Raw genomic sequence first — 12,958 nt, 5'->3', positions numbered from 1 at the left:
ACTAAAAGAAATATATTTGTGAAAGTTTTCTGATACTAAAAAGAATAAGATTAAATTAAATAAACAATAATTCAAATGTCCTCCAAAACCTGATAAATAAATTGTGATACATTTTCAGCAATAAAAAGTAATGAGTTACTGATACATGCAACAACTTAGATGAATCTCAAAAGCATTATGTTCAGTGAAAGAAGCCAGTCTCAAAAGGTTACATACTATATGATTCCATTTATAAGGCATTCTAGAAAAGGCAAAAGTGATGGATAGCAACAAGACTGGTGGTTGGCAAAGGCTGGGGGTTAGAGGAGGAACTGATTAAGAAGGTGTAGCATGAGGGAATTTGTTGGAATCATGGAACTGTTCTGTATCATTATTGTAGTAGCACATACATGACTCAATGCATTGTCAAAACCAATACAGTTATATAGTATGGTAAATTCTACTGTATGTTTTGGGGATAAAATGTCCTAAAAGTATAATAAAAGAAAGTATTTGAAAGTGTAAGCCAAAATGGAACACTTCCAGAAATCCCCCAAACACTTCAGAGGTGACAATACCCCAAAGCCATTTACTGATTCCCCAAACAGGAACTTCTGCTCTTCTAAGCCCTTCTAAGCCCAAAAATCATCCTTTGAAGGTGTTTTAGATTTCTAACCCATTGAGTTAGAAGTTATGCCTTTAATGAGACTGATACAAAGAAAGCTTTAAGGGGATGCCAAATCAGAGAAATTTATTTTAAAGTGTTCCTTACCTTTTCCAGCTCTGTATCTTGGAATGGGAATTGTCCTACCACCTTTTTATATATCTCTTCACTTGTTACTGGTATAGGACTGTAGTTGTCAGAATCAAGTATGTTTCTATAAAGAAAATAAAAGAAGAAAGGAAGGGAGGAGGTAAAAAGGAAAGAAGGGTTAGTTAATCACTACAGTGATCACAAATAATTTTCAGATGCGCTCCAAGAGTTGTATATCCACCTCAACCCAAAATAAATATTTCCCAGTCCCTAATCTATTCCTTTTATAATACAGCTATTTGGTCTCAGGTAAGGACATCTTTAAAAAAAAAGAAGGAAAATTACATTCTAAAACAAATGGAACACAATTATAAACATGACCTCATAGTATTTGAGATTTACAGGTCAGACAGAAAATTTTAAGGCAACATGTTGAAGCCTTAAGGCAAGTGAGAAGTAAATAATAAAAGAATGTGAGCTCTGGAGAAGGCAAAGAGGTTTTATTTGCTTTTTTTAAAAAATAAGACATTTTTGATTATGTTCTTTAATTCTGTACTAGATCTAACTTTCAAAACTGGCAGATGAGGAGAAGCAAGCAAGATGAGGAGAAGCAAGTAAATCCAAATTATGTTCATTTACTTCATCTACTGCTCTATATTAAGAATGACTTTTTCTTCATCCATAGGTTTCGCCTCCTTAACTGGACTGGGGGTTCTCTAAAAGCAGAGACCATACTACCAAAATCAAAAAAGAAATTTACTGAAGGCATCAGATCAGATGCTCTTAAAACCATGGATATATCATGTTACTAATTTTCAAGAGATAATCCTCCTCTAAATAAAACTGTATCATTAATAAACTGGGCTTTTAGAAACACAAATGCTTATATTAATATATAAATGAGTTGCACTACATGATTATCAGAGACATGTTCATAAAATGTGAAGAGTAAGATTAAAGGGACAATGTAATATCTTAAAGCTATACGAACCTGAAAGCAGGGAAAGCTGATCTAGGGAAGAAGTCTTACAGTAAGCAGAAAGATCACTTTAAGGAGTAAAGGTGTAAAAGGAGAAGAAACAAGTGAGCTGACATGAGTTGTGTGCCAGGAAAACAGTGCAAGGAAACATTTGTAAGTGGAGGTGTCATACAATAATTTTCTTATTGTTGTATCCATGTTGCAGTAACTATTTAAATAATATGCTTCAAATACTGGATTGTAATAAATCTCTTCTCCGGGTATAAGAGAATAAAGATGATGAGGAATCACATGAGTGAGTCTTCAAAAAAGTTCCAAGAAAACTAAATTACTTGAAAGGGCTCAAAAGCCACTACCTTACAAGTGAGACATAGACTGGGCATGATCCTCAAAGAAAAAATCAAAAAACAGATTAAGAAGACACAAGGTGATCTGGTTGGTATGAACCAAGGTATATGACATTCATTCAAGGAAACAAAAAAGCCAAAATGGGATCTGGGGACTCCTCACATAATAGGTACTAATATACTGAGACTGGATATCTCAGGAACTTTATTTGGGACACCACTACACCTTATTTGAATTCTTAATCATAACTGGGATCAGAGCTAGAAAAAATAAGCCACATATACTTGTTGCTTATTACATCTGAAAAACCTTATGTATAAAGACGTGTGTACACACACGCATGCACACACGTGCGTGCGCACACACACATAACTATAGACGATTTCTCACCTGAAAATACCTGACCACTTCTTTAGCAAAGTTTCACTATATTGATCTCTGATTTCTAACAGCATGTCAAAAAGCTGATTTACAGGAAAACCATACACCTGAAACAAAATAAGAAAATAGCTTCATTTCATAAGGTGATTTTTTTTAAGCAACATGAGAGATTAGGCACTGAAAGATGTTTTTGTTCTTTGGCCAACAATTTAAATAAAACCATGATAAGAAAAATCTTTCATTCCCACCTAATATCTAGTGTTCATTCTTAAGAATTAAAAGATATATACCAATATAAGCCAGTCAGAAAAAAATTAAAAGCTGAACATTAAAATTAATATATACTGGGTATAAATGTCAGCTAAGTTTTCCCTACAACTCCTTCTGTAAATCTTAGCAACCTTCAGGAATAGGGAGAGAAAATGAAAATGCTACCAATCTCACCCACTTCTAATGCTATTCTATTGAATATAATATGTGGTTCATTATTTAAAACAGTAGTTATGAAACTCCAAAATCACTCAGACATTAGATCTGAATTAAGGACATTTTGAAGAACTAAGGTAGTGAGTTCAATTAATTGATTTGCCTTGAGAAAAAAAGGGGGATGAGAACAATTTATGAGAACATAAACGGTCAAGGTGATGAGCAGGAAATGCTACAAAGAGATAAAAAGTTCTAGCTCTAGGAAAAGAAGAAACACAACTAAAAACTAAAAGTTACTTACTCAAGCTTAGATAGACAATGAAAAGATTTAGAGGTGATGAAACACTCATCTAGATAAGTCTGTGTAAACATAAACCACAAACCTGAAGTGTGTCAGCAAAAAGCACAATGAGGTTCTTCAAATCTAACACGAGGTTTGGATCAGAGCAGTAAGACTAAAGGAAATAAAAGACAATGAGGAAAAACACCTTTATTAAAAATAAAAGTAAATTTTAATTTACTCAACTGCTTAATGCTGCACCTGGTAAAGGCTCTCTGGAAAACCTTCCTGGTTTAAAGTAACACCAGATTCAGCCAGGGAAGAATGAGTAAAGACTCCAATAATCCATGATCTACATTTTTAACACTTGGAAATTTAAAAACACACTTCTAAATAACTGTTTGGTTAAAGAAGAAATCAAAATGGATATTGCAGATTATTTAAAAATGAACAGCAATGAAATAGTTCAAATCAAAACCTATGGAATGCAGCTAACACCATTTTAAAAACAAATTACATCTTAAATGTGAACATTAGAAAACATAAAAGATTTAAAATAAACAAACTAAGCACTCAACTCATGAAGCTAGGCCAAAAAAGCCAAAATAAACCATAAATGAGAGAACAAAACTGATAAAATAAAAAGCAGACATTAATGACATAGAGAAGACATGAAAGATTTGATCAATGAAACCAAAAGCTCAAGTTAAACATAAAATCAATAAAATAGACAAATCACAGTTAAGTCCAATTAAACAACAAAGAGAAAACAAAACAATACAAAGAATACAAAAACAAACATAAATACGAGGAAAATACAAATTACAAATAAAGTCCATGTATAATCTCTTATCAACAAATTTGAAAACTGAAATGACATGGAAGATACCATCTGTGGACAAGCTACAAAGATGTATATGGCACTATTTTTCAGTGACTTTGATATTCAAATTCTCTTAATTATAGTTTGATTACTTGCCCTCTACTTAATTGCTCAGTTCCTGAAGGAGTGTTAAATTCTCCCACAATGGTGTGGTCCCTTGGTTTCTCTTCCTACTACTTAACAGTTTTTGTTTATATACATACTGAAGCTTGCTTGTCCCCAGTAAATGGGTTATTGTCTTTTTGGTGGGTTAAAAATAATATCAAAACAAACGTTCCTCTCTTCTCCCATTTAATGGTCTTTAACTTCAATCCAATTTTCTTGAAGAATATTGCCCTTTTTGCTCCCCATTCTTTATTTTCAATCTTTCTGTTTAATCTTAATGTATGAATCTCTCTTAGTAACCAAACTATAATACTTTCCAACTCTGGCATTTCTCATGAATACTTACATATTTGGACCTATTCTAGCCATCTTATTTTAAGTTTTCTATTTTCAATGATTTCTTCTTTCTTTTTTGTTTCCTTTCCTGTTTTTCATTGGATCAGTGTTTTCAGATTATCTTATACTGGTTATTAATGTTATATACATTCTGCCCACTGTTTATTTGACATAATCTGGGGTTTTCATCTAAAAAATGTTTTAAACTTAAGCTTCTCCTCTTTTAGGGATTCTTAATAGCATAAACTTTACAAATAATCAAACAATCAGTTATTTAGATTTATCTATGAGTTTTACTCTCATTTTTGCACCCATTTATTTACTCCCATCCCATCTTGCATTTAGAATTTCTTTTTCATCTTTGGTAAAACACCAGTAAGACAGGATGGGTGAAAAGTAAACTTCGAACCCTCATGTGTTTGGAAATGCCTTTCTTTTGCACTCAAACTAAAATACACAATTTCAGATGCGAGGAAACTGTCTGCCCTAATTTACCCTGCCTGACCAAAAAAATGCATCCTTTCAACTGTAATAATCTAGTCTTTATTTAACGCAGGGAAATTTCCCTCTTTTATTTAATTATTTAAGTCCCCTGCTTTGTGACTGTTCTTTCTTTCTAAATCCCTATTAGATACAACCAAAAATCTACATCAATTATCCATGTTCCTTAACTTTCCATTCATATTTTCCATCTCTTTGTGTCTTCACTCTATAATTTGGGATATATATTTGATTTTGTCTTCTTGATCACAGAATGATATGCCGTTTTATCTATTTAATCTTTGAATTAAATTTCTCTATTATGGTAGTCATAAATTTCCAAGAAAGCAATGTTTATCTTTGATTTCTATCCTTCTGTGGCTTGCTTCCTTCCTTTTCCTCCTTACCACGTTTTTTAAAATTGTGAATATAGTATACATAAAGAAAATAATAAATAAAACCTATATGTACAACTTCACCAGGCAAACAAAACTAAATAGCACCAGCATGCCAGAAGCTCCAAAACAACTTCTTTCCTCTCCATTCAGGAAAACATTATCATGACATTTATGATAATCATTTCCATGTCTTTCCTTCACGTTTTTGCTTCTTTGTACTTTTTAACTTAATAAACTTTATTTCTTAGAGCAGTTTTGTATTTACAGATAAATTGAGCACAAAGTACAGAGTTCCCATATATCCCTTCACACAGAAATTCATGCACAGATTCCCTTATTATAACATCTTGCATTAGTGCGGTAACATTTGGTACAGCTGATGAACCAACACTGACACACTGTTATTAACTGAAGTCCATAGTTTACATTAGAGTTTACTCTTTGTGTTATATAATCTACGGGGTTTAACATATGTATAATGACATATTCCACCATTACAATATCGTAGAGAATAGCTTCACTGCTCTAAAAATTCCCTGTCTTCCACTTATTCATCCCTCCATCCCTCTCCCAAATCCTGGCAACCCTGATCTTTTTACTGTCTCCGTAATTTTGCCTCTTCCATAATGTCATATAGTTGGAATCATATGAGTATATAGCCTTCTCAGATTGGGTTCTTTTACTTAGCAATATGCATTTAACTTTCCTCCACGTCTTTTTGTGGATTGATAGACCATTTCTTTTTTGCCACTGAATAAATATTCAATTATAAGAATGTACCAGAGTTTATCCATTCACCTGCTAAAGGACATCTTGGTTGCTTCCAGGTTTTGGCTATTATGAATAAGCTGTTATAAACATGAGTGGGCAGGTTTCTGTGTTAACATAAGTTTTCAACTCATTTGGCAAATACCCAGAGTGTACTTGCTGGATCATACAGTAAGAGTATGTTTCATTTTGTAGAAACTGCCAAACTCTCTTCTAAGCTGGTTGTACCATTTTCCATTCCCATCAACAATGAGAGTTCCTGCTGTTCCACATTCTCTTCAGCATTTGGTGTTGTCAGTATTTTAGCCATTCTAATGGGTGTGTGGTGGTAGCTCATTGTTGTTTAATTTGTAATTCCCTGAGGACATATGTTGTTGAGCATCTTTTGTATGCTTTCCTGCCATTTGAATATCTTCTTTGGTGAGGTATCTGTTCAGAACTTTTGCCTGTTTTTTAATTGGGCCCGTTTTTAAATTTTTTTCTTACTGTTGAGTGTTAAGAGTTCTCTATATATTTTCAGTACCAGACCTTTATCACGTATGCCTGTCAGTTCATTCTCTTAATTTCATTGCTTTGTAACCATCTAAATACTCAGTCTTATTCAATATTTTCTTTCTCAATATGATGTAAGTGGAAAAAATCTGTATGTATAAATTTCTGTCTTGCTTTTATAATTCAACATTATACTTGTGAAATTCATCCATGCTACTGTATATAGCTATAGTGTGGGCATTTTCATGCTGTATAATATTCCATGTTAGGAGTTTAACCCAGATTGTTCATTTTATTACCAATGGACATTTAAGTCATTTCTAATTTTGAAAATTCAACAATGCTGGAATGAATATTCTTGCATGTGTATTATGGTGCATTAGGGCAAGCTTCTCAAGGGAATATAGTTAGGAAATATTTCTGGTTCATGAGGATCTTCGATTTTAAAAGATGATGCTAATTTTTTTCAAAGGGGTTCTGAATACTTCATATCCTTATCAACATTTGTGTTATTAATTCTTACATAATGTTATCTCATTTGGTTTTAATTTGCATTTCAATGATGCACTAAAGTTAAGCATCTTTCACGTTTCTCAGCCAAGTGAATTCCTTCCTTAGTAAAGTACCTGTTTAAATCTTTTGCTTGTTTTTTCTATTGTCTGTCTCTATTGTCATGATGAATAGTGAAATTTTTGTATGTTTTGTGTTAGTTCTTTGCTGATTTTGTGTTGAAAACATCATTTCTCATCATATAGCTTATTTTATCTACTATCTTTCGTTTTTTTGTTTTTTCTTACAGCTTTAACGCAGCTTAATATTTAATGTATGAATCTTTTCCTTTCTGGTTAGTGCCTTTGGTATTTTAGTTAGGAATTCCTTCCCTAACCTGAATCATAAACATATTCTCTTATACTATCTTCTGAAAGATTTATGGCCTTACATTTTACATTTTGATATTTTATCAACCTGAAACTCATTTTCTGGTATATTATTTCCCCCATACTGATAGTCAACTGTCCCAGTACTATTCATTGAAATGTCTGTCCTCTACCCACTGACCTGCAATACTATCTCTTTTATAAATATCAAAGATCTTTTTTGGAGGCCCTATATTCTGTTTCATTATTTATCCAATGACAGTACCGGAGTGTCTGGTACTCATTTAATAAGATTTCTAAATTAAGTCTTGATATCCAGTAGAGAAAACCCACCAACCTTATCTCAGTCTTAAGGAGTCTCTTAGCTGTTCCTGGCTTTTGTACTGGCTTAAGACCATAATTCAAAAAGAGCCACATACCAAAATGTTCATTGCAGCTCTATTTACAATAGCCAGGAAACAACCTAAGTGTTCATGATCGGATGAATGGATAAAGAAGATGTGGCACATATATACAATGGAATATTACACAACCATAAAAAGAAATGAAATTGAGTTATTTGTAGTGAGGTGGATGGACCTAGAGTCTGTCATACAAAGTGAAGTAAGTCAGAAAGAGAAAGACAAATACCGTATGCTAACACATATATATGGAATCTAAGGGAAAAATAAATGTCCTGAAGAACCTAGGGGTAAGACAGGAATAAAGACACAGACCTACTAGAGAATGGACTTGAGGATATGGGGAGAGGGAAGGGTAAGCTGTGACAAAGTGAGAGAGTGGCATGGACATATATACACTACCAAACATAAAATAGATAGCTAGTGGGAAGCAGCCGCATAGCACAGGGAGATCAGCTCGGTGCTTTGTGACCACCTAGAGGGGTGGGATGCAGAGGGTGTGAGGGAGGGAGACGCAAGAGGGAAGAGATATGGGAACATATGTATACGTATAACTGATACACTTTGTTATAAAGCAGAAACTAACACACCATTGTAAAGCGATTACACTCCAATATATTACAATCAGATTGCAAAGGTACTCATCCTCCCAAAAATAAGATTATTGAGATTTTGACTGCCACTGAATTAAATTTATAGATCAATTTTAAGAGAACAGATATCTACAATAATAACTCTTCCAATCAATGAACATGCTATTTCAATTTTATTTAGGTCCTCTTTAATTCCTTTTCGTCTCTCAAAAACATTTTAGAATTTTCTCCATGGAGGTCTTGAACATATTTTGCTAGATATATTTCTACTACTTTTAATGTATGCTATTGTATCAATTTTATCTTTTAAAAATTTTAACTTTTCAACTTTTACTCCTGGTTTATAAAATGACAGTTGATTTTGCATAATGATTTTATATCAGGGAACATGCTAACCTCTTCCATTAATTGTAATAAATTTTCTGTAAATTCTTTGAATTTTCAATGTACAAAAATATATCATCCGCAAAAATGACAATTTTGTTTCTTCCTTTCCAAGTTGTAGTTTTTAATTTATTTATGTTTCTACCTTTACAACAGTAAGCACGACTTCAAATACAATACAAAATAGGAGTGATGGTAATTAAATATGATACTTATTTTAGGTTTTTGAGGATAGATTTTTATCAGTTTAAAGAAATTCTCTTATGTTTTCAATTTACTAAGAGATCTTACCATGAATTTATGGTGTGTTTTATTAAATGCTGTTCTGTATCTATTGAAATGATTACATAATTTTTGTCCTTTAATCTATTAATTCATTAAATTATGTTAATAGACTTTGTAATATTGAACTAAGCTTGCATTTGCTATGATAAACTCAACATATTAATGCTCTTTGTAAACTGCTGAATTCTGTTTTCTAATATTTTATTTAAGATTTCTGATCTATATTTATGAATAAGCCTGTATATTTATGAGTTTATGAGTTCTTATACTATCCTTATCTGGCTTCATTATCAAGATTACACACACCTCATAAAATGAGTTGGTGTTTCCTCTTTTCTATTCTCCAAGAGTTTATGTAAGATAGGAATTCAAGAAAAAAACTCCCTAGACCTGAAGATTTCTTTAAGGGAAGAATTTTGACTGCTTTTTTATTTACTTCTGATTCAGTCTTAACCTGAAAAGAATAGTTCTTTCCAGTTTAATGTGGGGGAGGGCACCATATTAGACTCTCCATCCCAGATAGGCCCCAGAGACTATCAAATCTGAGTACAAATTGCCTGGACTAACAAGTAACCTCAAGGCAAATGCAGCTTAAGTGTTTAAGTCTATCTTTCTGGACCTCTGGACTCTCAATCTCCCCTGGATTTGGCCTGGTAATTCCTTAATAACCTTACTAAGCACTCTAGACTTAAACAACATCTTATATGCAGTACATAAAGCAGTACTTTTAGTTGTTTCAAGCTGAACAGCTGCTATGAATGACCTAGCTTCCTATATTCCTAAAATGAGAAATAATTATTACTTTATAAATTCACCTCCTAGTCCATGAGTTATTTGTCTTTGCTAAAGAATAGCTATGCAATTTGTTTATTATTGTCTTCTATTTGATGTAACTGGTTTTCCTCAAATATTCTACAACTCGGCATTTGTTTATGTTTAGAAATGAAGGACTAGATTGACTAGTATGTATAACCGGTATGGGTTTCACCCTCTGCAGCTTTTAAGTCTGTTTTCCAAAAACTGACTACAGGCTCTTTGTAGGTGGGTGGGGCAGATGAATCACCTTGCTCAAAAAGTAGTACTAGAGAACTTCACTAATCATGTTATCATCTCTTTATATTGATGGTAAGGTTGGCCAAAGGAATTGGGTAACCTGCTGTCTAGCCAAGATTTTTAGAAGGTAGACCTCTAAATAATTTCCCTTAAGATTTCTCGCAGCCTCATTCCTGCTCATAACATTTGTTGACTGAATTTAGAGTGTTCCTAGATTCCATTTGGAACAATGTTTCCTACTTTGACAATACCCTCTACACCATATTTAATGTAATATTTTCTTTTCTCAGGTGGAGTCAGTATTCTGATTCCTTCTGTTTTCTAAATTCAAAGAAATTTTTCAAATCTTCTGGCATATAGAGGGTACTTTGCAGTGTTTCTCTTTTTAGTTTTTCTTACATGTTATTTCAATGGCAATTTGGTTAGAGAGCTGCACGACATGTATGCTTAGTACACCCTTTGACTCAAAGAAATTTAAAATGTGGGGGGGGGGGAGTATGGATGTGGGTGTGTATAAAACCACTAGTACAAAGCACGGAGCTGATCTCCCTGTGCTATGCGGCTGCTTCCCACTAGCTATCTATTTTACATTTGGTAGTGTATATATGTCCATGCCACTCTCTCACTTCATCCCAGCTTACCCTTCCCACTCCCTGTGTCCTCAAGTCCATTCCCCATGTCTGAGTCTTTATCCCTGTCCTGCCCCTAGGTTCTTCATAATCTTTTTTTTTTTTAGATTCCATATATATGTATAGCTGATTCACTTTGTTATAAAGCAGAAACTAACATACCATTGTAAAGCAATTATACTCCAATAAAGATGTTAAAATCACTCAATCACACACACACAAAAACCCCCCACTATTACAGTACACACTCTTGTCTGCCCATCACATAATAAGAAAAAATGTCCAATATTTAATAGCTGCAAAACATGAGGAGTTTTGGCCACACAAATTATATTGTTCCATAATTTTAAATAGTAAAAAGATACCTTTCTAGTATTATCAGATGATCTGTTTATCATTCTATTGGCAGTCATACTAGCAATTATATTAACAGATCTTCTAATATTAAACCATTCCTGATATGAATTCTTTGTATTAGAATATTATTCTTTTAATATACAGGTACTGCTAAATTTGAATTCTAAGTGAGATGGATTGTATAAGATTGCATAAGATTTTTATCATGTTTTGAAATCAGTACTGAGAATATTATATCTTTCAAAATGTTTCCAATTTATGCAATGACTGATAATTCAATCAGAAAATATAAAAAGTTTTAATTAGTGACATAGAAAGTTAGAAAAATATACAGATTTTTTACAAAAAATAACCACTCAGATATAATGTTTCCTTTTGAGATTTGTTTTGATGTTTGGGTTGTTCTTATTTTTCTTTCTTGCTGATAACGTAACACAATAAATAGTGTCATAAAATAGAATTGGTATCTGTGGCATCAACTACTTTGTCTCATAATGGATAAAAATGGTTCAGTCAGTAAATGTACGTGATGCTGAGTTCTATTTTAATGGTTCTGTTGAAATACAATTCCCATACCATACTACTCACCCATTTAAAGTATGTAATTCAACAGTTTTTAGTTTTTTTAATATTTTTGCAGACATGTGCAAACATAACCACAGTCAGTTTTAGAACATTTTCTTCATCTCAAAGAGAAACCCTGCCCCTTAAGCTATCACCTACTTATTCCTCGTATCCATTCCCAGCCCTAGGAGACCACTAATTTCTTTCTGCCTCTGTAGACTGATGCTAAACTATTTTTTAAAGGTATTTTTATTATTTATTCTTCGGTTCAAAAGAATACACAGTAGATCTACAAGGAAACATTCCATTAAGATTAATTTTCTCCATAGATATACACTTTAATCAGCACATTGTAAAGTGTCCTATTCTTCATGACAATAAGTATGGTTGCATGATGAGGAAAAGAGCATATTTTCCTGCTGAGAGACTCCTATAGATTTGTCACATTCTCAAATGTGAAAAACCACTGCTTTAAAAAAAGAAATTGTTTGGAAGAAATCTAAGTTTTCTAAAAGAAAAACACCTTTTCCCAGGAAAAAAATAAAATTGGTGAAATCAGGGAAATGGACAGATATAAAATAAACAAACAAAATCAAAGACTTCTCTCCCATAGAATGACAGTAATACTAGTTAATAAATATGAATCAGAAACAAACCTTCCTCAAAATACTACCTGAAATAAACCATAAAATACCAAAAATAGGACTTAGATAGGGAGCACATAAAATATTTTACCAAAAGATATAAAAGCAGGGCTTCCCTGGTGGCGCAGTGGTTGAGAGTCCACCTGCTGATGCAGGGGACACGGGTTCGTGCCCTGGTTCCAGGAAGATCCCACATGCCGCGGAGCGGCTGGGCCCGTGAGCCATGGCTGCTGAGCCTGCGCGTCCGGAGCCTGTGCTCCACAACGGGAGAGGCCACAACAGTAAGAGGTCCGCGTACCGCAAAAAAAAAAAAAAAAAAAAAAGCAAATAAGTGAGAAAAATACATATATTCCTGTTGAAAAATACCAGATGCTGAAATATGTCAATTATCTCCATTTAAATTTGCAGATTTACTGCATACTAACACTATAGGTCAGTTTTAGGGGGAGGTAAGAGGTGGAAGCGATGTAACAAAGTGATTCTCAAATTAACCTAGAAGAATAATATGGAGGTAAACAGTATATTTTAAAAAGAGGATTTTATAGGACATATATGTCATAT

At 33.2% G+C, this 12,958-nt stretch overlaps 1 protein-coding gene across 1 annotated transcript in view; it reads right to left on the bottom strand.

Moving 5' to 3' along the window:
• Nucleotides 1–12,958, bottom strand: part of EXOC6B (exocyst complex component 6B) — a 712,247-nt gene that overhangs the window by 336,512 nt on the left and 362,777 nt on the right. The window contains exons 12-14 of the mRNA XM_060169979.1: nucleotides 3,251–3,322; nucleotides 2,451–2,548; nucleotides 752–857 (exon numbers count right to left, since the gene is read on the bottom strand). Coding sequence (XP_060025962.1) covers nucleotides 752–857; nucleotides 2,451–2,548; nucleotides 3,251–3,322 — 276 coding nt within the window. The remainder of the gene's footprint in view (nucleotides 1–751; nucleotides 858–2,450; nucleotides 2,549–3,250; nucleotides 3,323–12,958) is intronic.

The sequence above is a fragment of the Lagenorhynchus albirostris genome, chromosome 13 (genome assembly GCF_949774975.1).
Source record: "Lagenorhynchus albirostris chromosome 13, mLagAlb1.1, whole genome shotgun sequence".
Lineage (NCBI taxonomy): Eukaryota > Metazoa > Chordata > Mammalia > Artiodactyla > Delphinidae > Lagenorhynchus > Lagenorhynchus albirostris.
The sequence above is the reverse complement of the archived record's forward strand: the minus strand, read 5'-3'. Positions and strand labels throughout refer to the sequence as shown.